At 48.6% G+C, this 27,623-nt stretch overlaps 1 protein-coding gene across 2 annotated transcripts in view; it reads right to left on the bottom strand.

The window, feature by feature from the left end:
* LOC138301837 (cilia- and flagella-associated protein 337-like) overlaps positions 1-27,623 on the bottom strand; it is a 455,621-nt gene that overhangs the window by 89,401 nt on the left and 338,597 nt on the right. For both annotated transcript variants that reach the window (XM_069242337.1, XM_069242343.1), the window contains exon 18: positions 13,810-13,972. In XM_069242337.1, coding sequence (XP_069098438.1) covers positions 13,810-13,972 — 163 coding nt within the window. The remainder of the gene's footprint in view (positions 1-13,809; positions 13,973-27,623) is intronic.

Genomic DNA, 27,623 nt, shown 5'->3' with positions numbered 1-27,623 from the left:
GACCACGAAGCAGATGTGCCTCACTGGTGCTGGGAGGAAGTAGCCCGGATGCAGACTGCAGCCCTGATGGTATGGACCTGCGACGCCTGCGCAGCGGTGGCTGCCCTGTGCTTCCACCTGTCTCATCCCTGCCTGTTGCTGGGGCAGCCTCTTGTGGAATTGTTGCAGCAGGTGTGGCTACTGCAGGGATGCTGCTGACCGTGCAGGTGGGGGTGCTGGCGGGTCCTGGGGTGTCCTCATGGGCCTGGCTGCTTGGAGTGTTGGTGGTGTCTTGCTGGAGACCTGTGGGACATGGGGAACAGACTGTCAGTGTCTACTATCTATTGCACACTTCATAATAAACATTTGCCTATGAACTGCCTACTTGACTACATTTCCCATATCATTCTGGCATTTGCTACCCTGAAATGGAGCTATCTTGGTTGTGCATGCCCCTGTGTACATGGTGGGTGGGGGTATGGCATTGATAGGGGTACAGGCATATCACATGGTACTCACCGGTTGATGTGCTGGGCTCTGAGGTGTCCAGGTCCCCAAATCCAGACACTGCCTCCTGCTCCAAGGTTTCTTCCACCCTTTCTTCCAGGGGTGTGGGTGGTGGCACAGACGATGGTCCCCCTCCTGTGCCTCTCATCTCCCGGAGCCTTTCAGCCACCCTCTCCTTGGTCCGGGAGCGGAGGTCATACCACCTTTTCTTGATGTCGTCGATGGTCCTATGGCTCACCCCCAGGGAATTAATCTTGTCCTGTATGTCCTGCCACAGCTGTTTCTTGGTGGCTTCAGGAACATTGAGGGCTGATCTCCCAAACAAGTCATCATAGTGCTGACAGCATTCCTCTGTCAGCACCTCCAGCTCCCTCTCCGAGAATTTCAGCTTCCTCTTTCTTGGTGTTCCCTCCATGGCAGCTGCTGTTTGTCCTGTGTGAAATTCGGCAGTTATAAAAGGGTGTGGTCCTGCCTCCTCCCAGGTGTATTTGTAAACTTCCTGGCTGTGATGTCATCATCATGTGCCAGGAAGTGTTTCCAGAGTGTTCTGGAGTGGTTTCTGGAGTGTTCTGCTGCACCTGTAATCAATTTTCAAGGTTATCGCAATTTGCGACATCTACTCGCTAATTGCGAGTTCGTTTTTTGCACACTTGCAAAAAGCGACCTCGCAATCTGCGGACTCGCACACTGCGTTGCGAGTCCGGGTGCGAGTCGCTATTTCGGCACGTTTTTTTTCCTTGCATTCCGAATTGCGACTCGCATTTTGCGAGTCGCATCAACTCGCAAAATGCGAGTCACAATTTTTTGTTTTACTACATCTGGCCCTAGAATCTTTCTGCATGTTTCTACACATTCTGAGCTACCACAGCTTTTTTTTTTTTTTTTAAACTAACTTGTAATGAACTGTTTCTAATATCTGTTTGCAACAAATATCTGTTAGACTTTTCATCCTTGGCGTGGTCTCCCTTAACTTTTTGCCTCTGTTCCCCAGGTTGCTGATGTGTGCTGGACTCTGATTTTACTGTTTTTGTTACTCTGGGCACTTTACCACTGCTAACCAGTGCTAAAGTGCAAGTGCTCCTTTACAAAATGTGTATGTATTTGGCTTATCCATGATTGGCATATTTGAATTACTAGTAAGCCACTAGTAAAGTGCACTAGAGGTGCCAGGGCCTGTAAATCAAATGCTACTAGTGGGCCTGCAGCACTGGTTGTGCCACCCACATAAGTAGCTCTGTAATCATGTTTCAGACCTGCCATTGCAGTGTCTGTGTGTGCAGTTTTAACTGTAAATTCGACTTGGCAAGTATACCCACTTGCCAGGCCTAAACCTTCCCTTTTCTTACATGTGAGGCACCCCTAAGTTAGGCCCTAGGTAGCCCCAAGGGCCAGGTGCAGTGTATGGTTAAGGTAGGACCTATAGTAATGTGTTTTATATGTCCTGACAGTGAAATATTGCTAAATTCGCTTTTCACTGTTGCAAGGCCTGTCCCTCTCATAGGTTAACATGGGGGCTACCTTTAAATATGATTAAAGTGTAGATTCCCTTTGGGAGCGGATGGACATGTGGAGTTTGGGGTCTCTGAGCTCACAATTTAAAAATACATATTTTAGTAAAGTTGATTTTAAGATTGTGTGTTTGAAAATGCCACTTTTAGAAAGTGAGTATTTTCTTGTTTATACCATTTCTGTGACTCTGCCTGTCTGAGGATTCCCTGTCTAGGTCAGTTTGACAGTTGGGCTGGTAGCACCTCACACTAAACAGTGACACAAAGGGAGCTGGGGTGTTGCTTGCATATCCTGAAAAGCCATCTGTGCTAGGAGGGAGGGGAGGAGTGGTCACTCACACCTGAAAGGGCTGTGCCTGCCCTCACACAATGGAGTCTCCAACCCCCTGGTGAGTGTCTGGGGCCTGGCCTGGGCAAGGCAGGATTTCACATTCAAGAGAGACTTTGCTTTGAAGTAGGCCTACTTCAAAGGAGAAATTGGGTATAAGAAGGGCACCGAAAACCACAGACTTTAGAACACTTCTGGAAACAAGAGGAACCTCTGCCTGGAGAAGAGCTGAAGAGCTAAGGAAGAAGAGCTGCCCTGCCTGTGACTGTGTTTTGTGGAGCTAACCTGCAGTTGCTGCTTCTGCCAGAGTATGAGGGCAAAGACTGTAATTTGTGTGCCTTCCATCTTGAGAAGAACTCTCCCAGGGCTTGATTTAGAGCTTGCCTCTTGTTGTTTTAAGTCTCAGGGACAGCAAAGACTTCTCTCTGCCAGCACCTGGAGTCTCTGGAGAGACTCCTACTCTGCCCTGTGTTGCCCATCCAGTTCCTGGGACCCTGTAAGGAGAAGCTGTCAGCCTAAGAGGAGGAAATCCACACACCGAGTGCAGTGCGGGGAAAAGATTGAGCAACTCCGATCTGCGGCTGAAGAAACGACGCACCGCTGGCTCTGCGGCTGAAAATCGTCACTCGCCGGAAACGCGACAGATGAATCGACACACGGAGCAGGAGAAACGACGCGCAGCATTGCTGACGGAGGCTGGGAGATCACAACCCACGCTGCGTGGTTTTCGGATCATCGTGTAGCTGGATTTCTGATGCAAACACCGTTGGGCATGTAAAAACAATGCAAGGCCTGCCCAGACCCGAAAGTGCTGACCGGATTGACGCATCGCTCTCCTGCGGAGAGAAGAAATAACACACCCGACCCGACGAAAGGAGAAACGACGCAAGGTCTCGCTCATGAGTGAAATCGACGCATCGCAAGCCCTTTTTGACACACACTTGCCCGCGCGGGTTATTTTTGACGCACCAAGATACATTTTCACGCTAACAGTGTTAGTGTGTGTTTTAAACTACAGAAAGACTCTTTTTGCTTTTTAATTGATAACTTGACTTGTGTATTGTGGATTTTTGTTGTTTTGATCTTGTTTTGTTTAGATAAATATTTTCTATTTTTCTAAATTGGTGTTGTGTCATTTTGTAGTGTTTTCATTGAGTTACTGTGTGTGTTGGTACAAATACTTTACACCTAGCACTCTGAAGTTAAGCCTACTGCTCTGCCAAGATACCAAGGGGGGAAGCAGGAGTTAGCTGAGGGTGAGTCTCTTTTACCCTGAATAGAGTGAGTGTCCTTGCTTGAACAGGGGGTAACCTGACTGTTAACCAACGACCCCATTTCTAACATTGGTGATCAGTGGTTGGGATTTGAGCTTGTATTTGTACTTGACATACAGTAATTAAGTGTACAGTACTGTTTTGAGTGCAGACCACTACGTGACCACATACTACTTATTTGGTGATCTTTGATTTTTCTCTTTTTGCTTGGATTTTTTCCTACATCCATTTTTGTGGTAATCTTTGATTGACTTCTGAACTTCATTTGGGAACTTTTCACCTTTTTTGGAACTTTGCACTTTTGTTGACTTTTCATCATGTCCCAATCTGTAGATGCATCAGTTGGAGCTGCTTTTGACCTGGAGAAATTGGATAGCTATACCAAGGCTCAGCTAAAGCAGTTCTGTAAAGGTTTTGACTGTCCCATTAAGAGCTAATCCAAGAAGGAGGAGCTGCAAAAGGCGCTGAGGGCCTCGGTGACAGCCAAGAGCAGTGAAGGACGCACAGAGGATGAGGAGGATGAGGAGGAGGAAGGGCAGTCCTTACACAATGGTATTGTGTGTGGGCCTGTTATGTCCAGGGAGAGGGTCTCCAGGGCAGGCAGCAGTGTCTCATCTAAGGGTCTGACACCTGGTGAATTGCAGGACAGACAGGCAGAGAGGGAGCACCAGAGGGAGTTGGAGAAAATGAGGATGGCCCTAGAAGAGAAAAAGATTTTGTTGGCTCATGAACGTAGTTTGAGAGAGCTAGATCAGAGGAGCCAGTCTAGTAGGGATGGTGGGAGCCACATCAGAGTACGGCCTGAAAGGAGGGTGCATATTCCTAAAGATCTTGTGAAAGATAACAATAGGGAGGATGACATATACTAGTGGTTCAAGTGGTATGAGTCTGCTCTCCACATGAATCTGGTCCCTGAAGCTCATTGGGGGCGGGTCTGTGGAAGCACTTTGAGGTAGAGGGGAGCGATACACTGACAGCCTTAGGGGATGCTCAGAATCTCACCTACTCTAACATGAAGGATGTCTTGCTTACAAGGTATGGTCTTACCCCTGAGCAGTGCAAGGATAAGTTTAGGTCCTACAAGAAGAAGGAATCCCAAACATGGTTGGAATGTGTTGATTCTTACTGCAGGTCACTGGATGGTTGGGTGAAGGGCAGTAAGGTAACTACTTATGTGGGGATTTACAATCTGATTGCTTGGGAGCACTTGTACAGTTTATGTTTTCCAGAGCTGCATCAGCACTTGATTGACAGCAAGCTGACTGACCCCAGGAAGCTTGCGCAGGAAGCTGACCACTGGGAGAGCACCAGGGTCCAAAAGAGGTATGGGGGAGACCATGCCAAGGGTGGGCAGGGTCCCGCTCAGAAGAAAGGGGGGGTAAGGGTAAACAGAGGGAGTTCTCTAAAGGGCCCCAAATTGATTCCCAACCCCCCAGTGAGAAGAAGTCAGGGTTTTCCAAAGGGAAGCCAGTGGCAGATGGTCCCCCACGTAAGTGCTATGCATGTGACCAGGTGGGTCATGTGAGGGGGGACCCCAAATGCCCCAAAAGTACACCGGCACCCACTGGTGCGCCATCCCCGGGTTTGGCCAGTGTAGCGCTTGGGAAGGAGTTGGTTCCAGGTGGGTGGGAACCAGCTGAGATGACCCTTGTCTCACTAGGGGACAGTGAGATGGTCCAGAGAACCCTAGTGCCTGAGAACACTAAGAAGTACAGGCAGTGGGTGACCTTAATGGACAGAGGGTGGAGGCTCTGACAGACACAGGAGCCAGCGTGACTACAGTGAGGAGTCAGCTGGTGTCTGAAGAGCAGATTGATCCCCAGGTATTTCACCAAGTAGTTGTAGTGGACAACTCAGAGCGCCTGTGCAGAGTGGCGCAGGTTCCCTTTGAATGGGGGGGTGTCTCAAGTTCCGTGAAGGTAGCTGTGAGTCCAACCATGCCTGTTTGCTAGACAATGACCTGGAGGATTCCCCCTGGAAGGAGGTGGAACACAGGTCTCACTTGGAGATGTTGGGTCTGCCTGGGTGGGTATGCGTATCCACCCAGTCATTGGCAGCCCGTCAGGGTAATCAAGAGCCCCTGGAGCCTGAAACAGTGGCCCAGGAGGCCGCCAAGAAGAGGAAGGGCAGGGGGGCACGGGAAACCGGCCCCAGAAGTTCCCACAGTCCGGGAGGAGACGGGGCCTGAGGGTGACACCCCGGGGCCTACAGGGGAACAGGTGGCTGAACTGAGGGAGGTCCCTCAGCTGTCGCAGTGGCAGCAGGAAGGGGGGCCACCAGGGTAGCATTCTGTGCAGCACAGAAGACATGCCCTACTCTAGAGGGTTTGCGGCAGCAGGCTGCAGACCAGGCGGCTGGCAAGGAGCCAGGATAACACGTGATTTTTTGGGAGGATGACCTCCTGTATAGCGAGCCTAAGGTTCCTGAGCCTGGGTCAGCCCGTGTGCTGGTGGTACCCCATTGCTTCAGGGCCTTCCTACTGGGGTTGGCTCATGATGTGCCTTTAGCTGGACATTTGGGGCAGGACAAGACCTTTGAGAGGCTTGTCACCCTCTTTTACTGGCCCCTAATGCGCAGGTACTCAGATGCACATTGCAGGTCTTGTCAGACTTGCCAGGCAAGTGGCAAGAGTGGGGGGAAATGTAAGGCCCCCCTCCAACCTTTGCCTGTTGTCAGTACTCCCTTTGAGAGGGTAGGCATTGACATTGTGGGGCCTCTGTATCCCAAGACAGCCATGGGCAACAGGTTCATCCTGGTCTTGGTGGACCATGCCACCCAGTACCCAGAAGCCATTCCTTTGAGATCAATCACTTCCCCTGTGGTGGGTCGTGCTTTGATGGGGGGTTTTACCTGCATGGGGTTCCCCAAGGAAGTGGTATCTGATAGGGGTACCAACTTCATATCTACGTATATGAAGTCTCTGTGGAAGGAGTGTGGGGTAACTTACAAGTTCACCACCCCTTACTACCCCCAAAGTAATGGTCTGGTTGAGAGATTCAACCACACCTTAAAAGGCATGATCATGGGCCTGTCAGAGCCCTTGAGGTGGAAGTGGGGCGTCCTCCTGCCATGCCTTCTGTTCACCTACACGGAGGTGCCTCAAAAGGGATTTGGGTTCAGTCCCTTTGAGCTGATTTATGCCACCCTGTGAGCAGACCTTTGAGTCTGGTTAAGGAAGCTTTGGAAAAAGCTCCTATTAAACCCTCCCAGGATGTATTCAGTTACATGCTGGCTTTGAGAAACCAGACTGCTCGCTTCAGGAGTCTCGCTCAGGAGAACCTGGAAGCAAGCCAGGAGGATATGAAATGGTGGTATGACCAGAATGCCACTCTGGTCGAGTTTCAACCTGGACAAAAAGTGTGGGTGATGGCACCAGTGGAGCTTAGGGAGCTCCAGGATAAGTGGGCTGGGCCATTTGAGGTGGTAGAGCGCAAGAGCGAAGTCACCTACCTGGTGTACTTGAGGTCTCCAAGGAACCCTTTAAGAGTCCTGCATGTCAACTGCCTCAAACCTCACTTTGAGCGGACTGAACTGTCCATGCTCCTTGCGACAGATGATGGGGTAGAGGAGGAGAATGAGCCTCTTCCTGACCTCCTGTCTGCAGGAGAAAGAGGTGGGTCAGTGGAGGGAGCGATCTTCTCCCCCTCCCTGACTGAGGAGCAGCAAGGTGACTGTTGCCACGTGTTGGGACAGTTTTCCTCACTGTTTTCCCTGATCCCAGGAGTCACACACTTGTGCACACATGATGTGGACACTGGGGACAGCACACCCACACCCATTAAACAGAAGGTTTACAGGGTGACTGACAGGGTCAGGGCATGCATTAAGGATGAGGTATCCAAAATGCTTGCCCTAGGGGTTATTGAGCACTCTAGCAGTCCTTGGGCCAGCCAAGTGGTATTGTTCCCAAAGGCTGCTGCACCTGGTGCCACTCCAGAACTCAGGTTCTGTGTGGATTACCGGGGACTCAATGTGGTCAGCAAGACTGACGCACACCCCATCCCCCAAGCTGATGAGCTCATTGACCGGTTGGGAGCTGCCAAGTACCTCAGTACGTTTGATTTAACATCTGGGTACTGGCAGATTGCCTTAACTGAGGGGGCCAAGGAGAGGTCAGCATTCTCTACCCCAGATGGACACTTTCAATTTAAGGTGATGCCATTTGGGATGAAGAATGCCCCTGCCACCTTTCAGAGGTTGGTCAACCAGGTGTTGGCTGGGGTGGATGAGTTCAGTGCTGCCTACCTGGATGACACTGATGTGTTTAGTTCCACATCGGAGGAACACTTGCAACACCTCTGGAGAGTGTTAGAGGCCCTGCAGAAGGCAGGCCTCACTATTAAGGTGAGCCAGTGCCAAATAGGGCAGGGTTCTGTGGTGTACTTAGGACACCAGGTGGGGAGTGGCCAGGTGGCACTCTTACAGCCTAAGATTGACACAATTCTGGCTTGGGAGCCACCCAAGACCCAGACTGAAGTGAGAGCCTTTTTAGGTCTCACAGGATACTACAGGAGGTTTGTTAAGGGATATGGTACCATTGTTACCCCCTTAACTGAGTTGACTTCGAAGAAGCAACCCAGGAAAGTGATCTGGACAGAGGCTTGCCAGAACGCTTTTGATGCCCTGAAGGCTGCCATGTGCACAGCCCCTGTGCTGAAGGCATCTGACTACTCCAAGGAGTTTGTTGTGCAAATAGACGCATCAGAGCATGGTATTGGAGCAGTACTCTCGCAGCTTAATGAAGAGGGCCTAGATCAACCTGCAGCCTTCATTAGTAGGAGGTTACTACCCAGGGAATGTAGGTGGAGTGCCATAGAACGTGAAGCGTTTGCTGTAGTCTGGGCACTGAAGAAGCTAAGACCCTACTTGTTTGGGACTCACTTCCGAGTTCAGACTGACCATTGGCCCCACAGATGGTTAATGCAGATGAGGGGTGAGAATCCAAAACTGTTGAGGTGCTCCATTTCCCTACAGGGGATGGACTTTACGGTGGAGCACCGTCCTGGTACAGAACATGCCAATGCTGATGGTCTGTCCAGGTTCTTCCGCCTTAATAATGAGAACTCCCATGAGGTTGGGTAGTTGCTCCCCACTTTCAGCTGGGGGGGGCACGTGTTAGACTTTTCATCCTTGGCATGGTCTCCCTTAACTTTTTGCCTCTGTTCCCCAGGCTGTTGATATGTGCCGGACTCTGATTTTACTGTTTTTGTTACTCTGGGCACTTTGCCACTGCTAACTAGTGCTAAAGTGCAAAATGTGTATGTATTTGATTTATTCATGATTGGCATATTTGAATTACTAGTAAGTCCCTAGTAAAGTGCACTAGAGGTGCCAGGGCCTGTAAATCAAATGCTACTAGTGGACCTGCAACACTGGTTGCTCCACCCCCATAAGTAACTCTGTAATCATGTCTCAGACCAGCCAGGACAGTGTCTGTGTGTGCAGTTTTAACTGTACATTCGACTTGGCAAGTGTACCCACTTGCCAGGCCTAAACCTTCCCTTTTCTTACATGTAAGGCACCCCTATGGTCGGCCCTTGGTAGCCCCAAGGGCAGGGTGCAGTGTATGGTTAAGGTAGGACCTGTAGTAATGTGTTTTATATGTCCTGACAGTGAAATATTGCTAAATGCGCTTTTCACTGTTGCAAAGCCTGTCCCTCTCATAGGTTGACATGGGGGCTACCTTTAAATATGATTAAAGTGTAGAATCCCTTTGGGAGCGGATGGACATGTGGAGTTTGGGGTCTCTGAGCTCACAATTTAGAAATACATCTTTTAGTAAAGTTGATTTTAAGATTGTGTGTTTGAAAATGCCACTTTTAGAAAGTGAGCATCTTCTTGCTTATTCCATTTCTGTGACTCTGCCTGTTTGTGGATTCCCTGTCTGGGTCAGTTTGACAGTTGGGCTGGTCGCACCTCACACTAGAGAGTGACACAAAGGGAGCTGGGGTGTAGCCTGCATATCCTGATGAGCCATCTGTGCTAGGGTGGAGGGGAGGCGTGGTCGCTCACACCTGAAAGGGCTGTGCCTGCCCTCACACAATGCAGTCTCCAACCCCCTGGTGAGTGTCTGGGGCCTGGCCTGGGCAAGGCAGGATTTCACATTCAAGAGAGACTTTGCTTTGAAGTAGGTCTACTTCAAAGGAGAAATTAGGTATAAGAAGGGCACTCAAAACCACAGACTTTAGAACACTTCTGGAAACAAGAGGAACCTCTGCCTGGAGAAGACCTGAGGAAGAAGAGCTGCCCTGCCTGTGACTGTTCTTTGTGGAGCTTTCCTGCAGTTGCTGCTTCTGCCAGAGTAAGAGGGCAAAGACTGGACTTTGTGTGCCTTCCATCTTGAGAAGAACTCTCCAAGGGCTTGATTTAGAGCTTGTCTCTTGTTGTTTGAAGTCTCAGGGACAGCAAAGACTTCTCTCTGCCAGCACCTGGAGTCTCTGGAGAGACTCCTACTCTGCCCTCTGGTGCTCATCCAGTTCCTGGGATCATGAAAGGAGAAGCTGGCAGCCTAAGAGGAGGAAATCCATGCACCGAGCGCCGTGCGGGGAAAAGATCGACACGACTCTGATCTGCGGCTGAAGAAATGACGCACCACCAGCTCTGCGGCTGAAAATTTACACTTGCCGGAAACACGACCGAAGAATCGACGCACGGAGCAGGAGAAATGACGCGCAGCATCGCTGACGGAAGCTGGGAAATCGCAACCCGCTCTGTGTGCTTTTCGGATCATCGTGTGTCTGGATTTCTGACGCAAACACCGCTAGGCATGTAAAAACAACGCAAGGCCTGCCCGGACCCGAGAGTGCTGACCGGATCGACGCATCGCTCTCCTGCAGAGAGAAGAAACAACACGGCCGACGAAATGAGAAACAACGCAAGGTCTCGCTCGTGAGTGAAATCGACGCATCGCAAGCCCTTTTTGACGCACACTCGCCCGTTGCTAGGTTATTTTTGACGCACCCAAGTTACATTTTCACGCTAACAGTGTTAGTGTATGTTTTAAACTACAGAAAGACTCTTTTTGCTTTTTAATTGATAACTTGACATGTGTATTGTGGATTTTTGTTGTTTTGGTCTTGTTTTGTTCAGATAAATATTTTCTATTTTTCTAAACTGGTGTTGTGTCATTTTGGAGTGTTTTCATTAAATTACTGTGTGTGTTGGTACAAATACTTTACACCTACCACTCAGAAGTTAAGCCTACTGCTCTGCAAAGCTACCAAGGGGGTAAGCAGGGGTTAGCTGAGGGTGATTCTCTTTTACCCTGACTAGAGTGAGGGTCCTTGCTAGAACAGGTGGTAACCTGACTGTCAACCAAAGACCCCATTTCTAACAATATCTAACAGGTTTTTAATTCATTTAATTTTGCACCTGAGGTTTTATATTTACTCCTCATGTTTGCAAACATATCTTTTTCATATGAAAGAGCTACACACCAAGGTTTGATGTGGTTTGTAGGAAAGGTGATGGTGTGACTAATCAATATATGGAATAAAGTACCCCCGGTGTACATGATAAGGATTTTGCAGAGTTCCATAACCTTGTAATGGAACTAGGCCTTCGGCATCACTCTTCTATATGGTTATGGATCTTCTCAGTGACTTGCAATATTGTCATAATGTATGGCATGGCGTACTTTATCCCATATATAGTCGATGGCTGCGTGTGTCATAAGCTGCTGATTATAAAGAAATTAGAGACAGACCTTTATACAGGGGGTGCAGAGTCCCATGTATTATATGGTCCTTGTAATGTTGGAGTTAAGAATAGTGGCAGTGGTAATGGTGGTGTAGAAGGTAATGGTGGTAGTCGTAATGGTAGTATGTATACAATGGAAATTTAAATTATTGAAAGAGTGGCGATTGTGTGTTCTTTTTAGCATGACCAAGGTACTGAAGGAGTAACTGTATTATTAAGAAGACATTGCATGATTTTGCAGTGAAACAAGACTGAGATGCTCCTGGAAGGCTTTGGTACAGTGGTCTGGCATTCTTTTGATAACATGTACCATGGGAGCAGTAGAAGATTGAACAAGTCAAAAACAAAGCCTTTGTGTATTCAACAGTGAAGCTTCCCAGAGAGCATGAGCACTCAGTTTCGGTTCACATGCTGCTATTGTGACTTCAGACAGTCTTAGGAACCGGCCCCCACAGCCTTTCAGAAAGAATGAGAAGGCAGACAGCGTGTAACATGGAAAGCTCTTCATGACTTACTTACTAAGGTTATTTGTATACATGTGCTGACATTGCGAATGGTATCTGTTGTTATGACACTCCAACATTGACAAGTCCTTACCTTTTTTTCCTTTTGTTCACATTACCCAGGGATGTGGTGATCCACATCCATTTATGAGAATATGAAGTAGTACTACTGGACCACTCTATTTTGTACTATTATATGCCTTTGTGATTTGACCCGAAATATCCAACTCTCAATTAGCACGAGTGCAAGGATAGCGTTGGCCTTTTTATTTGTACCAATTCTGTTTGACTATTCCCTGGAGATCTACATGTATTCCCATTTTAGATATATTAGGGCCAATCAACAAAGCCATGTAAAAGTACCTAAAAGAGCAATAAAGGAGCACTTCTTTATCTACTCCAGAATGCCTGTGTGTCTAGGCCCTGCTATGTTTCACAAGCTTAGTAAGCTTATGTATGGAGAAGTAAAAGGTAAGGGGTGCCATTGTGCTTTGAAATAGATCAACAACTCTAAAGAGGACTTTCATAAAAGTGCTTGGGGTTTGTGTTCCTTCCTCAATGAGGTTACACAGTTCGGTCCATCATATAAATGTGATAGGTTCATTTTGTTAGCTTCAAATATTTCAACATTGTTGTTTGGACTTTTTCTTCCCAGTGAAAGCCAAAAAGTTTGTCAAAATGGCGAAAGAAGCAGGTAGAACATACCAGCTCACCATCAGCAATCACTGAAATTAGATTTTGCATCTAAGCCCAGAGCCCAGTTAGCATCGGTGAGGCAGCACAAAACTAAAACAGACAGTTCAAATCTGAATGCAAATCTCAGCATCTACTCAGAATACATTTTAGTTGTTCATAACATTAACCACGCCAGAGATACACATCATTACAGAAGTATAATGTTTTATTCAACGAAGAGTCGAGGTACGCAGTAAAAAAAACAGCTTGAACTGGACTTACATGCAAATGGCAGAAAGGACTTGGAGAAAGGGATCTGATGGGTCAGTGGGCTAATGGCCAATACATCTGCTCTAGACCCAAGGCACATGCTTAATGGGATGTTCACACGGCTGAAGCTGAGGTTTCATCTTTTAGAGGTGGATAAAATGGGTACAGTTGTCTAGGGTAACAACAATCACCAGTTATTTGCACCGAGAAATTGCACTGACGCTGAACAAGGACCTTGGAAAATAAACTGGTGTGAGCCACCAAGTGGTGAATGCCCGCTTTATGGCTATTCATTGTCTTGCTAATGCATCCCAAAAGAATCATTAAATGTTTCATGCCTGCCTTCCAAATGCTTGCAGAGGATTCCGTCTGCTAATCTTGGGCAAAAAAAATCAAATGTTTGCTCACTAAGGACCAGACTTTGCTGATAGTCCCAAGATCTAACTCTCAGGAGAGAGATGACAAACAATGTTTGGTGTTGTCCTTTAGAGTGGGGCATGATCTACTATTGCACGATCGCACAGAAGCACGCGTGTGTTCTTTCTGTCAGTCATACCTATTGTGATGCACAACACTACAGAGCAAACCTTTGCAAACTAGTTTTACAGCTCCGTATTTCCCCCACCACACTCTTTCACCTACACAATATCCTCCAGGTTTTGACAGTACAATTAGTGCAATAAGCGTGATTGTATAAATGGTGTAAACACCCCTTTTCCCCAATATTACACACACACAGTGAGGCCTTTGGCAGAAAATTCTACTGAAGATGCAGAATCATACCCATAAGTGATGGTCTCCTACCCTTCTGCTCCATCCTACTGCAACACCTTCTGAAGAATAAGGAAAATAATCCCAATGTTCCAGCCTGTGCTTCCTGTGTAGTCCTGCAATTTCTTACACTTCTCCACAGGAGTCAAGCAATAGACCTGCACATGCGTGTCCGCCGCACCTCAACACGTTTATTGTCAATATAAGTGGCATGATTTTGTCATGGTGACACGTTTTGAGGGCCAACAACATCAGTTGTTTCAAAACCATGGCAGTGGAAACACTGTTTTGCATACCTGTTTCTTCTTCCAATGGCATGCTGGATAAAAAGTTAAGATGGCATAAAATGTGACCCGATATCAGATTCCAAACAAGAACCTCCCCGTCATAGCAGGACGTTGCCAATAGATTTGGAGGACAGGAGGAAACACACAGGATGTCTTCATTGTGTCCGTTCACCTGAAAAAATCATGTGACATGTAGTTTGCACAGTGAACATCACTTCAGTCAGCAACGTGAACAGTATAATCTCATGAGAGCCCTTTGCATTTTTTTCTACTTAAAACCTTATTTTTGTGCATCTGCAGCCAGGGTTGGAGGCTGGTGTAGTGGAGAAGGCAGTTAGATATGCACATGGTTTAGCAGTTGCGGCCAGGCTGTCCCATTCGAGACGGGACAAAGGCAGGTTTTGCTTACTGACTTTATAAATCATGTCTCTGAGGCACTCTTTTCAGGACTACGCAACTTTCTTTTGCAACGTTATCCCATCCTTCAGGATAAGTAAACAATTCTTAAGATTTGTTTTTAACTGATATCTCTGATGTCATCACTTATGACCACACAACTTTTATTAATGCTAGCCAGTGTGATTGGGTCCCCATGTCCAATTACCTCCATCAAGTCCCCAACCCTCAACCTCCCAACTATTCGCTCACACATCACTGAGTGACTCACCACTGAACTATTCCCTCACACATCACTCATCCATCCCCACTAACTCCACCAGAGAATCCGCTAATCACTCAATTAACATTTCTATTTATTACTCTTCCCCAAGTTTTAGTCACAAATGGTTTACTTAATTAAAGTGTTCTTTAGAGAGCTGGTATGTCACCTTGAAACCACTTTACAACATTTGGTAACAAAATAATGTTTGTGAAAGATATATTTTCAATGAATCTGTGAGTAATAAAGTTATTTACACTTACATGTGACAATGGTTATAAAAGTCCATCTACTGTCGGTCATTCGGTGTTTGTAAAAGGGGATGAAGAAACTGCATTGTTGGACTGTGTCCCATCTCACCTGCAGATGAGGTCCTGCCGTGAAATATGGCTGATTCCCTCTCCCGCTTTCTGTGCGTTTATGTTTTGTACAGCCTGGCTGTGTCAGTGTGGATGGTGGCCTGTTCAAAGAAACTCATTTAGGGATGCTGATGCTGGGTGGGCCGTGCTAATGGGAGTATCATAGACATGAAGTGTGCTTCTGCCGTCCTAGGGTCCGTTGTAGGCATGTAGTGTAGAATAAGTGCATGCAGGTAACCTCAGCCCTTTCTATAGTAATCTTTCTGCATAATGTAGCGGATCTTACATTTAGCCTCAGAGAAGGACCTTTAGAAAAGTTTTGTGTAAGAAGGTGAAGGTGCAGTCGGACTCTTTGGTTTTCTTCTCACTAGAGATTATTTATGACTGATTTGAGGAAACTGTGTAAATTAAGCTGCAGCAATGCAGATATGCAGTAACTAGTCGACTCTTCAGTTCCACCCGATGGTTAATCTGAGGACGTGGCTTCATCTTGCATGTCATGGTCTGATGGAAATTTAGGGGCACTTTGGGGGTGATTTTAACCTTGGCGGACGGCGGAGGCCGTCCGCCAAGGTACCGCCGCCAAATGACCGCACCACGGTCAAAAGACCGCGGCGGCCATTCAAACATTTCCTCTGGGCCGGCGGGCGCTCTCCAAAAGAGAGCCCGCCGGCCCAGAGGAAATGCCCCTGCACCGAGGACGCCGGCTCAGAATTGAGCTGGCGTAGTTGCAGGGGTGCGACGGGTGCAGTTGCACCCGTCGCGTATTTCAGTGTCTGCAAAGCAGACACTGAAATACTTTTTGGGGCCCTCTTACGGGGGCCCCGCGGCACCCCCTACCGCCATCCTGTTCATGGCGGGTTTCCCGCCATGAACAGGATGGCGGTAGGGGGTGTCTGAATCCTCATGGCGGCGGAGCGCGCTCCGCCGCCATGGAGGATTCACTGGGGCAGCGGTAAACCGGCGGGAGACCGCCGGTTTACCCTTTCTGACCACGGCTGAACCGCTGCGGTCAGAATGCCCTCGGGAGCACCGCCAGCCTGTTGGCGGTGCTCCCGTGGTCGGTGACCCTGGCGGTCACCGGCCGCCAGGGTCAGAATGACCCCCTTTATCCCTAATATTGAGAACAGGACTATCCAAAGACAAATTTCTGTTGAATGTAGCCTTGTTTAAGCATGCTAGAGCAGGTGATAAGATGTTATTAGGCTGCTGTCAGATAGAATAAGCTACATAATACATAGATAATACATAGATGTTATGTATGTTTGTTCATGTCTTTTCCTATTTCCTGCCATCGTCTTCCTTCACCTATCGTTTGATATCATTTGGAATGTGTAAAACTGCAATTTTTTTCTCTGCAATCGTTACAAAGTTTTCTTCAAAATTCAGCACATATATTGCAACCTTTGACAAGGTTGCAAAATTTACATCGTGGGTGTAGGAAGTTGGCTCTGTATGCACTATTTCAAAGTAAGGAATAGTATGCACAGAGTCCAAGGGTTCCCCTTAGAGGTAAGATAGTGGCAAAAAGAGATAATACTAATGCTCTATTTTGTGGTAGTGTGGTAGAGCAGTAGGCTTATCAAAGGAGTAGTGTTAAGCATTTGTTGTACATACACACAGGCAATAAATGAGGAACACACACTCAGAGACAAATCCAGCCAATAGGTTTTGTTATAGAAAAATATATTTTCTTAGTTTATTTTAAGAACCACAGGTTCAAATTCTACATGTAATATCTCATGTGAAAGGTATTGCAGGTAAGTACTTCAGGAACTTTAAATCATTACATTAGCATGTATACTTTTTACATAAAACACAATAAGCTGTTTTAAAAGTGGACACAGTGCAATTTTCACAGTTCCTGGGGGAGGTAAGTTTTTGTTAGTTTTGTCAGGTAAGTAAATCACTTACAAGTCTCAGGTTTGGGTACAAGGTAGCCCACCGTTGGGGGTTCAGAGCAACCCCAAAGTTACCACACCAGCAGCTCAGGGCCGGTCAGGTGCAGAGGTCAAAGAGGTGGCCAAAACGCATAGGCTTCAATGGGGAGAAGGGGGTGCCCCGGTTCCGGTCTGCCAGTAGGTAAGTACCCGCGTCTTCGGAGGGCAGACCAGAGGGGTTTTGTAGGACACCGGGGGGGGACACAAGTTCACACAAGAAGTACACCCTCAGCGGCACTGGGGCGGCCGGGTGCAGTGTAGAAACAAGCGTCGGGTTTTCAATGGAAATCAATGAGAGACCAAGGGATCTCTTCAGCGTTGCAGGCAGGCAAGGGGGGGGCTCCTCGGCGTAGCCACCACCTGGACAAGGGAGAGGGCCTCCTGGGGGTCACTCCTGAGTAGTTCCGTTCCTTTAGGTGCTGGGGGCTGCGGGTGCAGGGTCTTTTCCAGCCGTCGGGAAATGGAGTTCAGGCAGTCGCGGTCAGGGGGAGCCTCGGGATTCCCTCTGCAGGCGTCGCTGTGGGGGCTCAGGGGGGACAACTTTGGTTACTCACAGTCTTGGAGTCGCCGGAGGGTCCTCCCTGAGGTGTTGGTTCTCCACCAGTCGAGTCGGGGTCGCCGGGTGCAGTGTTGCAAGTCTCACGCTTCTTCCGGGGAGTTGCAGGGGTCTTTAAATCTGCTCCTTGAAACAAAGTTGCAGTTCTTTTGGAGCAGTGCCACTGTCCTCGGGAGTTTCTTGGTCTCTTGGAAGCAGGACAGTCCTCTGAGGATTCAGAGGTCGCTGGTCCTGGAGAAAGCGTCGCTGGAGCAGGGTTCTTTAGAAGGCAGGAGACAGGCCGGTAGGACTGGGGCCAAAGCAGTTGGTGTCTTCTTTCTTCTTCTGCAGGGGTTTTCAGCTCAGCAGTCTTCTTCTTCGGTAAGTTGCAGGAATCTAAATTCTTAGGTTCAGGGAAGCCCTTAAATACTAAATTTAAGGGCGTGTTTAGGTCTGGGGGGTTAGTAGCCAATGGCTACTAGCCCTGAGGGTGGGTACACCCTCTTTGTGCCTCCTCCCAAGGGGAGGGGGTCACATCCCTAATCCTATTGGGGAATCCTCCATCTGCAAGATGGAGGATTTCTAAAAGTTAGAGTCACCTCAGCTCAGGACACCTTAGGGGCTGTCCTGACTGGCCAGTGACTCCTCCTTGTTTTTCTCATTATTTCCTCTGGCCTTGCCGCCAAAAGTGGGGGCCGTGGCCGGAGGGGGCGGGCAACTCCACTAGCTGGAGTGTCCTGCGGTGCTGGCACAAAGGGGTGAGCCTTTGAGGCTCACCGCCAGGTGTGACAGCTCCTGCCTGGGGGAGGTGTTAGCATCTCCACCCAGTGCAGGCTTTGTTACTGGCCTCAGAGTGACAAAGGCACTCTCCCCATGGGGCCAGCAACATGTCTCGGTTGTGGCAGGCTGCTGGAACTAGTCAGCCTACACAGATAGTCGGTTAAGGTTTCAGGGGACACCTCTAAGGTGCCCTCTGGGGTGTATTTTACAACAAAATGTACACTGGCATCAGTGTGCATTTATTGTGCTGAGAAGTTTGATACCAAACTTCCCAGTTTTCAGTGTAGCCATTATGGTGCTGTGGAGTCCGTGTTTGACAGACTCCCAGACCATATACTCTTATGGCTACCCTGCACTTACAATGTCTAAGGTTTGGCTTAGACACTGTAGGGGCACAGTACTCATGTACTGGTGCCCTCACCTATGGTATAGTGCACCCTGCCTTAGGGCTGTAAGGCCTACTAGAGGGGTGACTTATCTATACTGCATAAGCAGTGTGAGGTTGGCATGGCACCCTGAGGGGAGTGCCATGTCGACTTACTCGTTTTGTTCTCACCAGCACACACAAGCTGGTAAGCAGTGTGTCTGTGCTGAGTGAGGGGTCCCCAGGGTGGCATAAGATATGCTGCAGCCCTTAGAGACCTTCCCTGGCATCAGGGCCCTTGGTACCAGGGGTGCCAGTTACAAGGGACTTACCTGGATGCCAGGGTGTGCCAATTGTGGAATCAAAAGTACAGGTTAGGGAAAGAACACTGGTGCTGGGGCCTGGTTAGCAGGCCTCAGCACACTTTCAATTCAAAACATAGCATCAGCAAAGGCAAAAAGTCAGGGGGTAACCATGCCAAGGAGGCATTTCCTTACACAACCCCCCCCCCCCCCCCCAAACGAAAGAGGATGAGACTAACCTTTCCCAAGAGAGTCTTCATTTTCTAAGTGGAAGAACCTGGAAAGGCCATCTGCATTGGCATGGGCAGTCCCAGGTCTGTGTTCCACTATAAAGTCCATTCCCTGTAGGGAGATGGACCACCTCAACAGTTTTGGATTCTCACCTTTCAATTGCATCAGCCATCTGAGAGGTCTGTGGTCAGTCTGAACTAGGAAGTGAGTACCAAAGAGGTATGGTCTCAACTTCTTCAGGGACCAAACCACAGCAAAGGCCTCCCTCTCAATGGCACTCCAACGCTGCTCCCTGGGGAGTAACCTCCTGCTAATGAAAGCAACAGGCTGGTCAAGGCCATCATCATTTGTTTGGGACAAAACTGCCCCTATCCCATGTTCAGAGGCATCTGTTTGCACAATGAACTGCTTGGAGTAATCTGGAGCTTTAAGAACTGGTGCTGTGCACATAGCTTGTTTCAGGGTGTCAAAGGCCTGTTGGCATTCTACAGTCCAGTTTACTTTCTTGGGCATTTTCTTGGAGGTGAGTTCTGTGAGGGCTGTCACAATGGATCCATATCCCTTCACAAACCTCCTATAGTACCCAGTCAAGCCAAGGAATGCCCTGACTTGGGTCTGGGGTTTTGGAGCTGCCCAGTCCAGAATAGTCTGGATCTTAGGCTGGAGTGGCTGAACTTGGCCTCCACCTACAAGGTGTCCCAATTAAACCACAGTTCCCTGCCCTATTTGGCATTTGGATGCCTTGATAGAGAGGCCTGCAGATTGCAGGGCCTTCAAAACCTTCTTCAGGTGGACCAGGTGATCCTGCCAGTTGGAGCTAAAGACAGCAATATCGTCAAGATAAGCTGCACTGAAGGACTCCAAGCCAGCAAGGACTTGATTCACCAACCTTTGGAAGGTGGCAGGGGCATTCTTCAAACCAAAGGGCATAACAGTGAACTGATAATGCCCATCAGGTGTGGAGAATGCTCTCTTTTCTTTGGCTCCAGGGGACATTTTGATTTGCCAGTACCCTGCTGTTAAGTCAAAGGTACTTAAGAATTTGGCAGCCCCTAATTTATCAATCAGCTCGTCAGCTCTAGGAATGGGATGGGCATCTGTCTTGGTGACAGAATTAAGGCCTCTGTAGTCCACACAAAACCTCATCTCTCTCTTTCCTTCTTTGGTGTGAGGTTTGGGGACTAAGACCACTGGGCTAGCCCAGGGGCTGTCAGAGTACTCAATTACTCCCACTTCCAGCATCTTGTGGACTTCCACCTTGATGCTTTCCTTAACTTGATCAGACTGTCTGAAGATTTTGTTTTTGACAGGCATGCTGTCTCCTGTGTCCACATCATGGGTACACAGGTGTGTCTGACCAGGGGTTAGGGAAAAGAGCTCAGCAAACTGTTGTAGGACCTTCCTACAGTCAGCTTGCTGTTGGCCAGAGAGGGTGTCTGAATAGATCACTCCATCCACTGAGCCATCTTTAGGGTCTGATGAGAGGAGATCAGGGAGAGGCTCACTCTCAGCTTCCTGGTCCTCATCTGTTACCATCAACAGATTCACATCAGCCCTGTCATGGAAGAGTTTTAGGCGGTTTACATGGATCACCCTCTTGGGGCTCCTGCTTGTGCCTAGGTCCACCAGGTAGGTGACCTGACTCTTCTTTTCCAGGATTGGGTAAGGGCCACTCCATTTGTCCTGAAGTGCCCTGGGAGCCACAGGCTCCAAAACCCATACTTTCTGCCCTGGTTGAAATTCAACCAGTGCAGCCTTTTGGTCATACCAACACTTCTGGAGCTGTTGGCTGGCCTCAAGGTTTTTGCTTGCCTTTTCCATGTACTCTGCCATCCTTGAGCGAAGGTCAAGTACATAGTCCACTATGTCTTGTTTAGGCTCATGAAGAGGTCTCTCCCAGCCTTCTTTCACAAGAGCTAGTGGTCCCCTTACAGGGTGGCCAAACTGAAGTTCAAAGGGTGAGAACCCTACTCCCTTCTGAGGCACCTCTCTGTAAGCGAAAAGCAGACATGGCAGGAGGACATCCCATCTCCTTTTGAGTTTTTCTGGGAGCCCCATGATCATGCCCTTTAATGTCTTGTTGAATCTCTCAACAAGGCCATTAGTTTGTGGATGATATGGTGTAGTAAATTTATAAGTCACTCCACACTCATTCCACATGTGTTTTAGGTATGCTGACATGAAGTTGGTACCTCTGTCAGACACCACCTCCTTAGGGAAGCCCACTCTGGTAAAGATACCAATGAGGGCCTTGGCTACTGCAGGGGCAGTAGTCGACCTAAGGGGAATAGCTTCAGGATACCTAGTAGCATGATCCACTACTACTAGGATGTACATATTTCCTGAGGCTGTGGGAGGTTCCAGTGGACCCACTATGTCCACACCCACTCTTTCAAAGGGGACCCCCACCACTGGAAGTGGAATGAGGGGGGCCTTTGGATGTCCACCTGTCTTACCACTGGCCTGACAGGTGGGACAGGAGGTGCAAAACTCCTTAACCTTCTGGGACATGTTGGGCCAGTAGAAGTGGTTGACTAACCTCTCCCACGTCTTGGTTTGTCCCAAATGCCCAGCAAGGGGAATATCATGGGCTAAGGTCAGAATAAACTCTCTGAACCCCTGAGGCACTACCACTCTCCTAGTGGCACCAGGTTTGGGATCTCTGGCCTCAGTGTACAGGAGTCCATCTTCCCAATAGACCCTATGTGTTCCATTTTTCTTGCCTTTGGACTCTTCAGCAGCTTGCTGCCTAAGGCCTTCAAGAGAGGGACAGGTTTCTTGTCCCTTACACAACTCTTCCCTTGAGGGTCCCCCTGGGCCCAAGAGCTCACCCTGATAAGGTTCCAGCTCCATAGGCTCAGTTCCCTCAGAGGGCAGAACTTCTTCCTGAGAAGAGAGGCTCTCTTTTTCTTGTTGTGTTGCAGCTGGTTTCCCAGCTGACTTTCCTTTTCTCTTGGTAGGCTGGGCCTTTCTTCCAGACTCCAGCTCTACTTTTTCACCCTGTGCCTTGCACTGTGCCCTTGTCTTGACACACACCAGTTCAGGGATACCCAGCATGGCTGCATGGGTTTTCAGTTCTACCTCAGCCCATGCTGAGGACTCCAGGTCATTTCCAAGCAAACAGTCTACTGGGATATTTGAGGAGACCACCACCTGTTTCAGGCCATTGACCCCTCCCCACTCTAAAGTTACCATAGCCATGGGATGTACTTTAGTCTGATTGTCAGCGTTGGTGACTGGATAAGTTTGTCCAGCCAGGTATTGGCCAGGGGAAACCAGTTTCTCTGTCACCATAGTGACACTGGCACCTGTATCCCTCAGGCCCTCTACACTTGTCCCATTAATTAAGAGCTGCTGCCTGTATTTTTGCATGTTAGGGGGCCAGGCAGCCAGTGTGGCTAAATCCACCCCACCCTCAGAGACTAATGTAGCTTCAGTGTGACACCTGATTTGCTCTGGGCACACTGTTGATCCCACTTGGAGACTGGCCATTCCAGTTTTAGCTGGAGTGGAGTTAGAAGTGGTATCTTTCTTGGGACAGGCCTTGTCTCCAGTTTGGTGTCCAGACTGACTACAGCTACGACACCAGGCCTTTTTGGGATCAAAGTTTTTACCCTTGTACCCAGAATTGTTTTGTGAAGAGGCTCTGGGCCCACCCTCCTGTGCAGGTTTTTGGGGGCCTGTAGAAGACTCTTTACTATTTTTGTTTTTGGCTGTCTCACCACCTTTCCCCTGGGGAGCTTTTGTGACCCCTTTCTTTTGGTCACCCCCTGTGGAAGTTTTGGACATCCTAGTCTTGACCCAATGGTCCGCCTTCTTTCCCAATTCTTGGGGAGAAATTGGTCCTAGGTCTACCAGATGCTGATGCAGTTTATCATTGAAACAAATACTTAATAGGTGTTCTTTCACAAATAAATTGTACAGCCCATCATAATTACTTACACCACTGCCTTGAATCCAACCATCTAGTGTTTTTACTGAGTAGTCTACAAAGTCAACCCAGGTCTGGCTCGAGGATTTTTGAGCCCCCCTGAATCTAATCCTATACTCCTCAGTGGAGAATCCAAAGCCCTCAATCAGGGTACCCTTCATGAGGTCATAAGATTCTGCATCTTTTCCAGAGTGTGTGAGGAGTCTATCCCTACACTTTCCTGTGAACATTTCCCAAAGGAGAGCACCCCAGTGAGATTTGTTCACTTTTCTGGTTACACAAGCCCTCTCAAAAGCTGTGAACCATTTGGTGATGTAATCACCATCTTCATATTTAGTTACAATCCCTTTAGGGATTTTCAACATGTCAGGAGAATCTCTGACCCTATTTATGTTGCTGCCACCATTGATGGGTCCTAGGCCCATCTCTTGTCTTTCCCTTTCTATGGCTAGGATCTGTCTTTCCAAAGCCAATCTTTTGGCCATCCTGGCTAGCTGGATGTCCTCTTCACTGGAGTTATCCTCAGTGATTTCAGAGAGGTTGGTCCCTCCTGTGAGGGAGCCAGCATCTCTGACTATTATGCTTGGAGTCAGGGCTTGAGAGGCCCTGTCCTCCCTAGATAGGACTGGTAGCGGGGAATCATCCTCCAATTCACTATCCTCATCCTCTGTGTTGCCATCCTCAGAGGGGTTGGCCTTTTCAAACTCTGCCAACAGCTCCGGGAGCTGTAGTTTGGAAGGTCTGGGGCCCATTGCTATTTTCTTTATTTTACAGAGTAACCTTAGCTCCCTCATCTTAAGAGGGAGGTAAGGTGTGGTGTCGAGTTCCACCACATTCACATCTGTACTAGACATTATGCTTCTAAAAGTTGGAATACTTTTTAAGAATCTAAAACTAGTTCTAGAATCTAATTCAAACTTTTCACAAACTTTTAAACACTAAAAGAAATGCTAAACAGGGACTAACACAAGGCCCTAGCAGGACTTTTAAGAATTTAGAAAAATTTAAAATTGCAAAAAATCAAGTTCTAATGACAATTTTTTGAATTTGTCGTGTGATCAGGTATTGGCTGAGTAGTCCAGCAAATGCAAAGTCTTGCACCCCACCGCTGATCCACCAATGTAGGAAGTTGGCTCTGTATGCACTATTTCAAAGTAAGGAATAGTATGCACAGAGTCCAAGGGTTCCCCTTAGAGGTAAGATAGTGGCAAAAAGAGATAATACTAATGCTCTATTTTGTGGTAGTGTGGTCGAGCAGTAGGCTTATCAAAGGAGTTGTGTTAAGCATTTGTTGTACATACACACAGGCAATAAATGAGGAACACACACTCAGAGACAAATCCAGCCAATAGGTTTTGTTATCGAAAAATATATTTTCTTAGTTTATTTTAAGAACCACAGGTTCAAATTCTACATGTAATATCTCATTTGAAAGGTATTGCAGGTAAGTACTTCAGGAACTTTAAATCACTACATTAGCATGTATACTTTTTACATAAAACACAATAAGCTGTTTTAAAAGTGGACACAGTGCAATTTTCACAGTTCCTGGGGGACGTAAGTTTTTGTTAGTTTTGTCAGGTAAGTAAATCACTTACAAGTCTCAGGTTTGGGTCCAAGGTAGCCCACCGTTGGGGGTTCAGAGCAACCCCAAAGTTACCACACCAGCAGCTCAGGGCCGGTCAGGTGCAGAGGTCAAAGAGGTGCCCAAAACACATAGGCTTCAATGGGGAGAAGGGGGTGCCCCGGTTCCGGTCTGCCAGCAGGTAAGTACCCGCGTCTTCGGAGGGCAGACCAGGGGGGTTTTGTAGGGCACTGGGGGGGGACACAAGTTCACACAAGAAGTTCACCCTCAGCGGCACTGGGGCGGCCGGGTGCAGTGTAGAAACAAGCGTCGGGTTTTCAATGGAAATCAATGAGACCAAGGGATCTCTTCAGCGTTGCAGGCAGGCAAGGGGGGGGCTCCTCGGGGTAGCCACCACCTGGACAAGGGAGAGGGCCTACTGGGGGTCACTCCTGCACAGGAGTTCCGTTCCTTTAGGTGCTGGGGGCTGCGGGTGCAGGGTCTTTTCCAGCCGTCGGGAAATGGAGTTCAGGCAGTCGTGGTCAGGGGGAGCCTCGGGATTCCCTCTGCAGGCGTCGCTGTGGGGGCTCAGGGGGGACAACTTTGGTTACTCACAGTCTTGGAGTCGCCGGAGGGTCCTCCCTGAGGTGTTGGTTCTCCACCAGTCGAGTCGGGGTCGCCGGGTGCAGTGTTGCAAGTCTCACGCTTCTTGCGGGGAGTTGCAGGGGTCTTTAAATCTGCTCCTTGAAACAAAGTTGCAGTTCTTTTGGAGCAGTGCCGCTGTCCTCTGGAGTTTCTTGGTCTCTTAGAAGCAGGACAGTCCTCTGAGGATTCAGAGGTCGCTGGTCCTGGAGAAAGCGTCGCTGGAGCAGGGTTCTTTAGAAGGCAGGAGACAGGCCGGTAGGACTGGGGCCAAAGCAGTTGGTGTCTTCTTTCTTCTTCTGCAGGGTTTTTCAGCTCAGCAGTCTTCTTCTTCGGTAAGTTGCAGGAATCTAAATTCTTAGGTTCAGGGAAGCCCTTAAATACTAAATTTAAGGGTGTGTTTAGGTCTGGGGGGTTAGTAGCCAATGGCTACTAGCCCTGAGGGTGGGTACACCCTCTTTGTGCCTCCTCCCAAGGGGAGGGGGTCACATCCCTAATCCTATTGGGGAATCCTCCATCTGCAAGATGGAGGATTTCTAAAAGTTAGAGTCACCTCAGCTCAGGACACCTTAGGGGCTGTCCTGACTGGCCAGTGACTCCTCCTTGTTTTTCTCATTATTTCCTCCGGCCTTGCTGCCAAAAGTGGGGGCCGTGGCCGGAGGGGGCGGGCAACTCCACTAGCTGGAGTGTCCTGCGGTGCTGGCACAAAGGGGTGAGCCTTTGAGGCTCACCGCCAGGTGTGACAGCTCCTGCCTGGGGGAGGTGTTAGCATCTCCACCCAGTGCAGGCTTTGTTACTGGCCTCAGAGTGACAAAGGCACTCTCCCCATGGGGCCAGCAACATGTCTCGGTTGTGGCAGGCGGCTGGAACTAGTCAGCCTACACAGATAGTCGGTTAAGGTTTCAGGGGACACCTCTAAGGTGCCCTCTGGGGTGTATTTTACAACAAAATGTACACTGGCATCAGTGTGCATTTATTGTGCTGAGAAGTTTGATACCAAACTTCCCAGTTTTCAGTGTAGCCATTATGGTGCTGTGGAGTCCGTGTTTGACAGACTCCCAGACCATATACTCTTATGGCTACCCTGCACTTACAATGTCTAAGGTTTGGCTTAGACACTGTAGGGGCACAGTACTCATGTACTGGTGCCCTCACCTATGGTATAGTGCACCCTGCCTTAGGGCTGTAAGGCCTACTAGAGGGGTGACTTATCTATACTGCATAGGCAGTGTGAGGTTGGCATGGCACCCTGAGGGGAGTGCCATGTCGACTTACTCGTTTTGTTCTCACCAGCACACACAAGCTGGTAAGCAGTGAGTCTGTGCTGAGTGAGGGGTCCCCAGGGTGGCATAAGATATGCTGCAGCCCTTAGAGACCTTTCCTGGCATCAGGGCCCTTGGTACCAGGGGTACCAGTTACAAGGGACTTACCTGGATGCCAGGGTGTGCCAATTGTGGAATCAAAAGTACAGGTTAGGGAAAGAACACTGGTGCTGGGGCCTGGTTAGCAGACCTCAGCACACTTTCAATTCAAAACATAGCATCAGCAAAGGCAAAAAGTCAGGGGGTAACCATGCCAAGGAGGCATTTCCTTACACAACCCCCCCCCCAAACGAAAGAGGATGAGACTAACCTTTCCCAAGAGAGTCTTCATTTTCTAAGTGGAAGAACCTGGAAAGGCCATCTGCATTGGCATGGGCAGTCCCAGGTCTGTGTTCCACTATAAAGTCCATTCCCTGTAGGGAGATGGACCACCTCAACAGTTTTGGATTCTCACCTTTCATTTACATCAGCCATCTGAGAGGTCTGTGATCAGTCTGAACTAGGAAGTGAGTACCAAAGAGGTATGGTCTCAACTTCTTCAGGGACCAAACCACAGCAAAGGCCTCCCTCTCAATGGCACTCCAACGCTGCTCCCTGGGGAGTAACCTCCTGCTAATGAAAGCAACAGGCTGGTCAAGGCCTCATCATTTGTTTAGGACAAAACTGCCCCTATCCCATGTTCAGAGGCATCTGTTTGCACAATGAACTGCTTGGAGTAATCTGGAGCTTTAAGAACTGGTGCTGTGCACATAGCTTGTTTCAGGGTGTCAAAGGCCTGTTGGCATTCTACAGTCCAGTTTATTTTCTTGGACATTTTCTTGGAGGTGAGTTCTGTGAGGGCTGTCACAATGGATCCATATCCCTTCACAAACCTCCTATAGTACCCAGTCAAGCCAAGGAATGCCCTGACTTGGGTCTGGGTTTTTGGAGCTGCCCAGTCCAGAATAGTCTGGATCTTAGGCTGGAGTGGCTGAACTTGGCCTCCACCTACAAGGTGTCCCAAGTAAACCACAGTTCCCTGCCCTATTTGGCATTTGGATGCCTTGATAGAGAGGCCTGCAGATTGCAGGGCCTTCAAAACCTTCTTCAGGTGGACCAGGTGATCCTGCCAGTTGGAGCTAAAGACAGCAATATCGTCAAGATAAGCTGCACTGAAGGACTCCAAGCCAGCAAGGACTTGATTCACCAACCTTTG

The sequence above is a fragment of the Pleurodeles waltl genome, chromosome 1_2, assembly GCF_031143425.1.
Source record: "Pleurodeles waltl isolate 20211129_DDA chromosome 1_2, aPleWal1.hap1.20221129, whole genome shotgun sequence".
NCBI classification, from domain to species: Eukaryota; Metazoa; Chordata; class Amphibia; order Caudata; family Salamandridae; genus Pleurodeles; species Pleurodeles waltl.
Note: the sequence above shows the minus strand (reverse complement) of the source record. Positions and strands in the feature narration are given on the sequence as shown.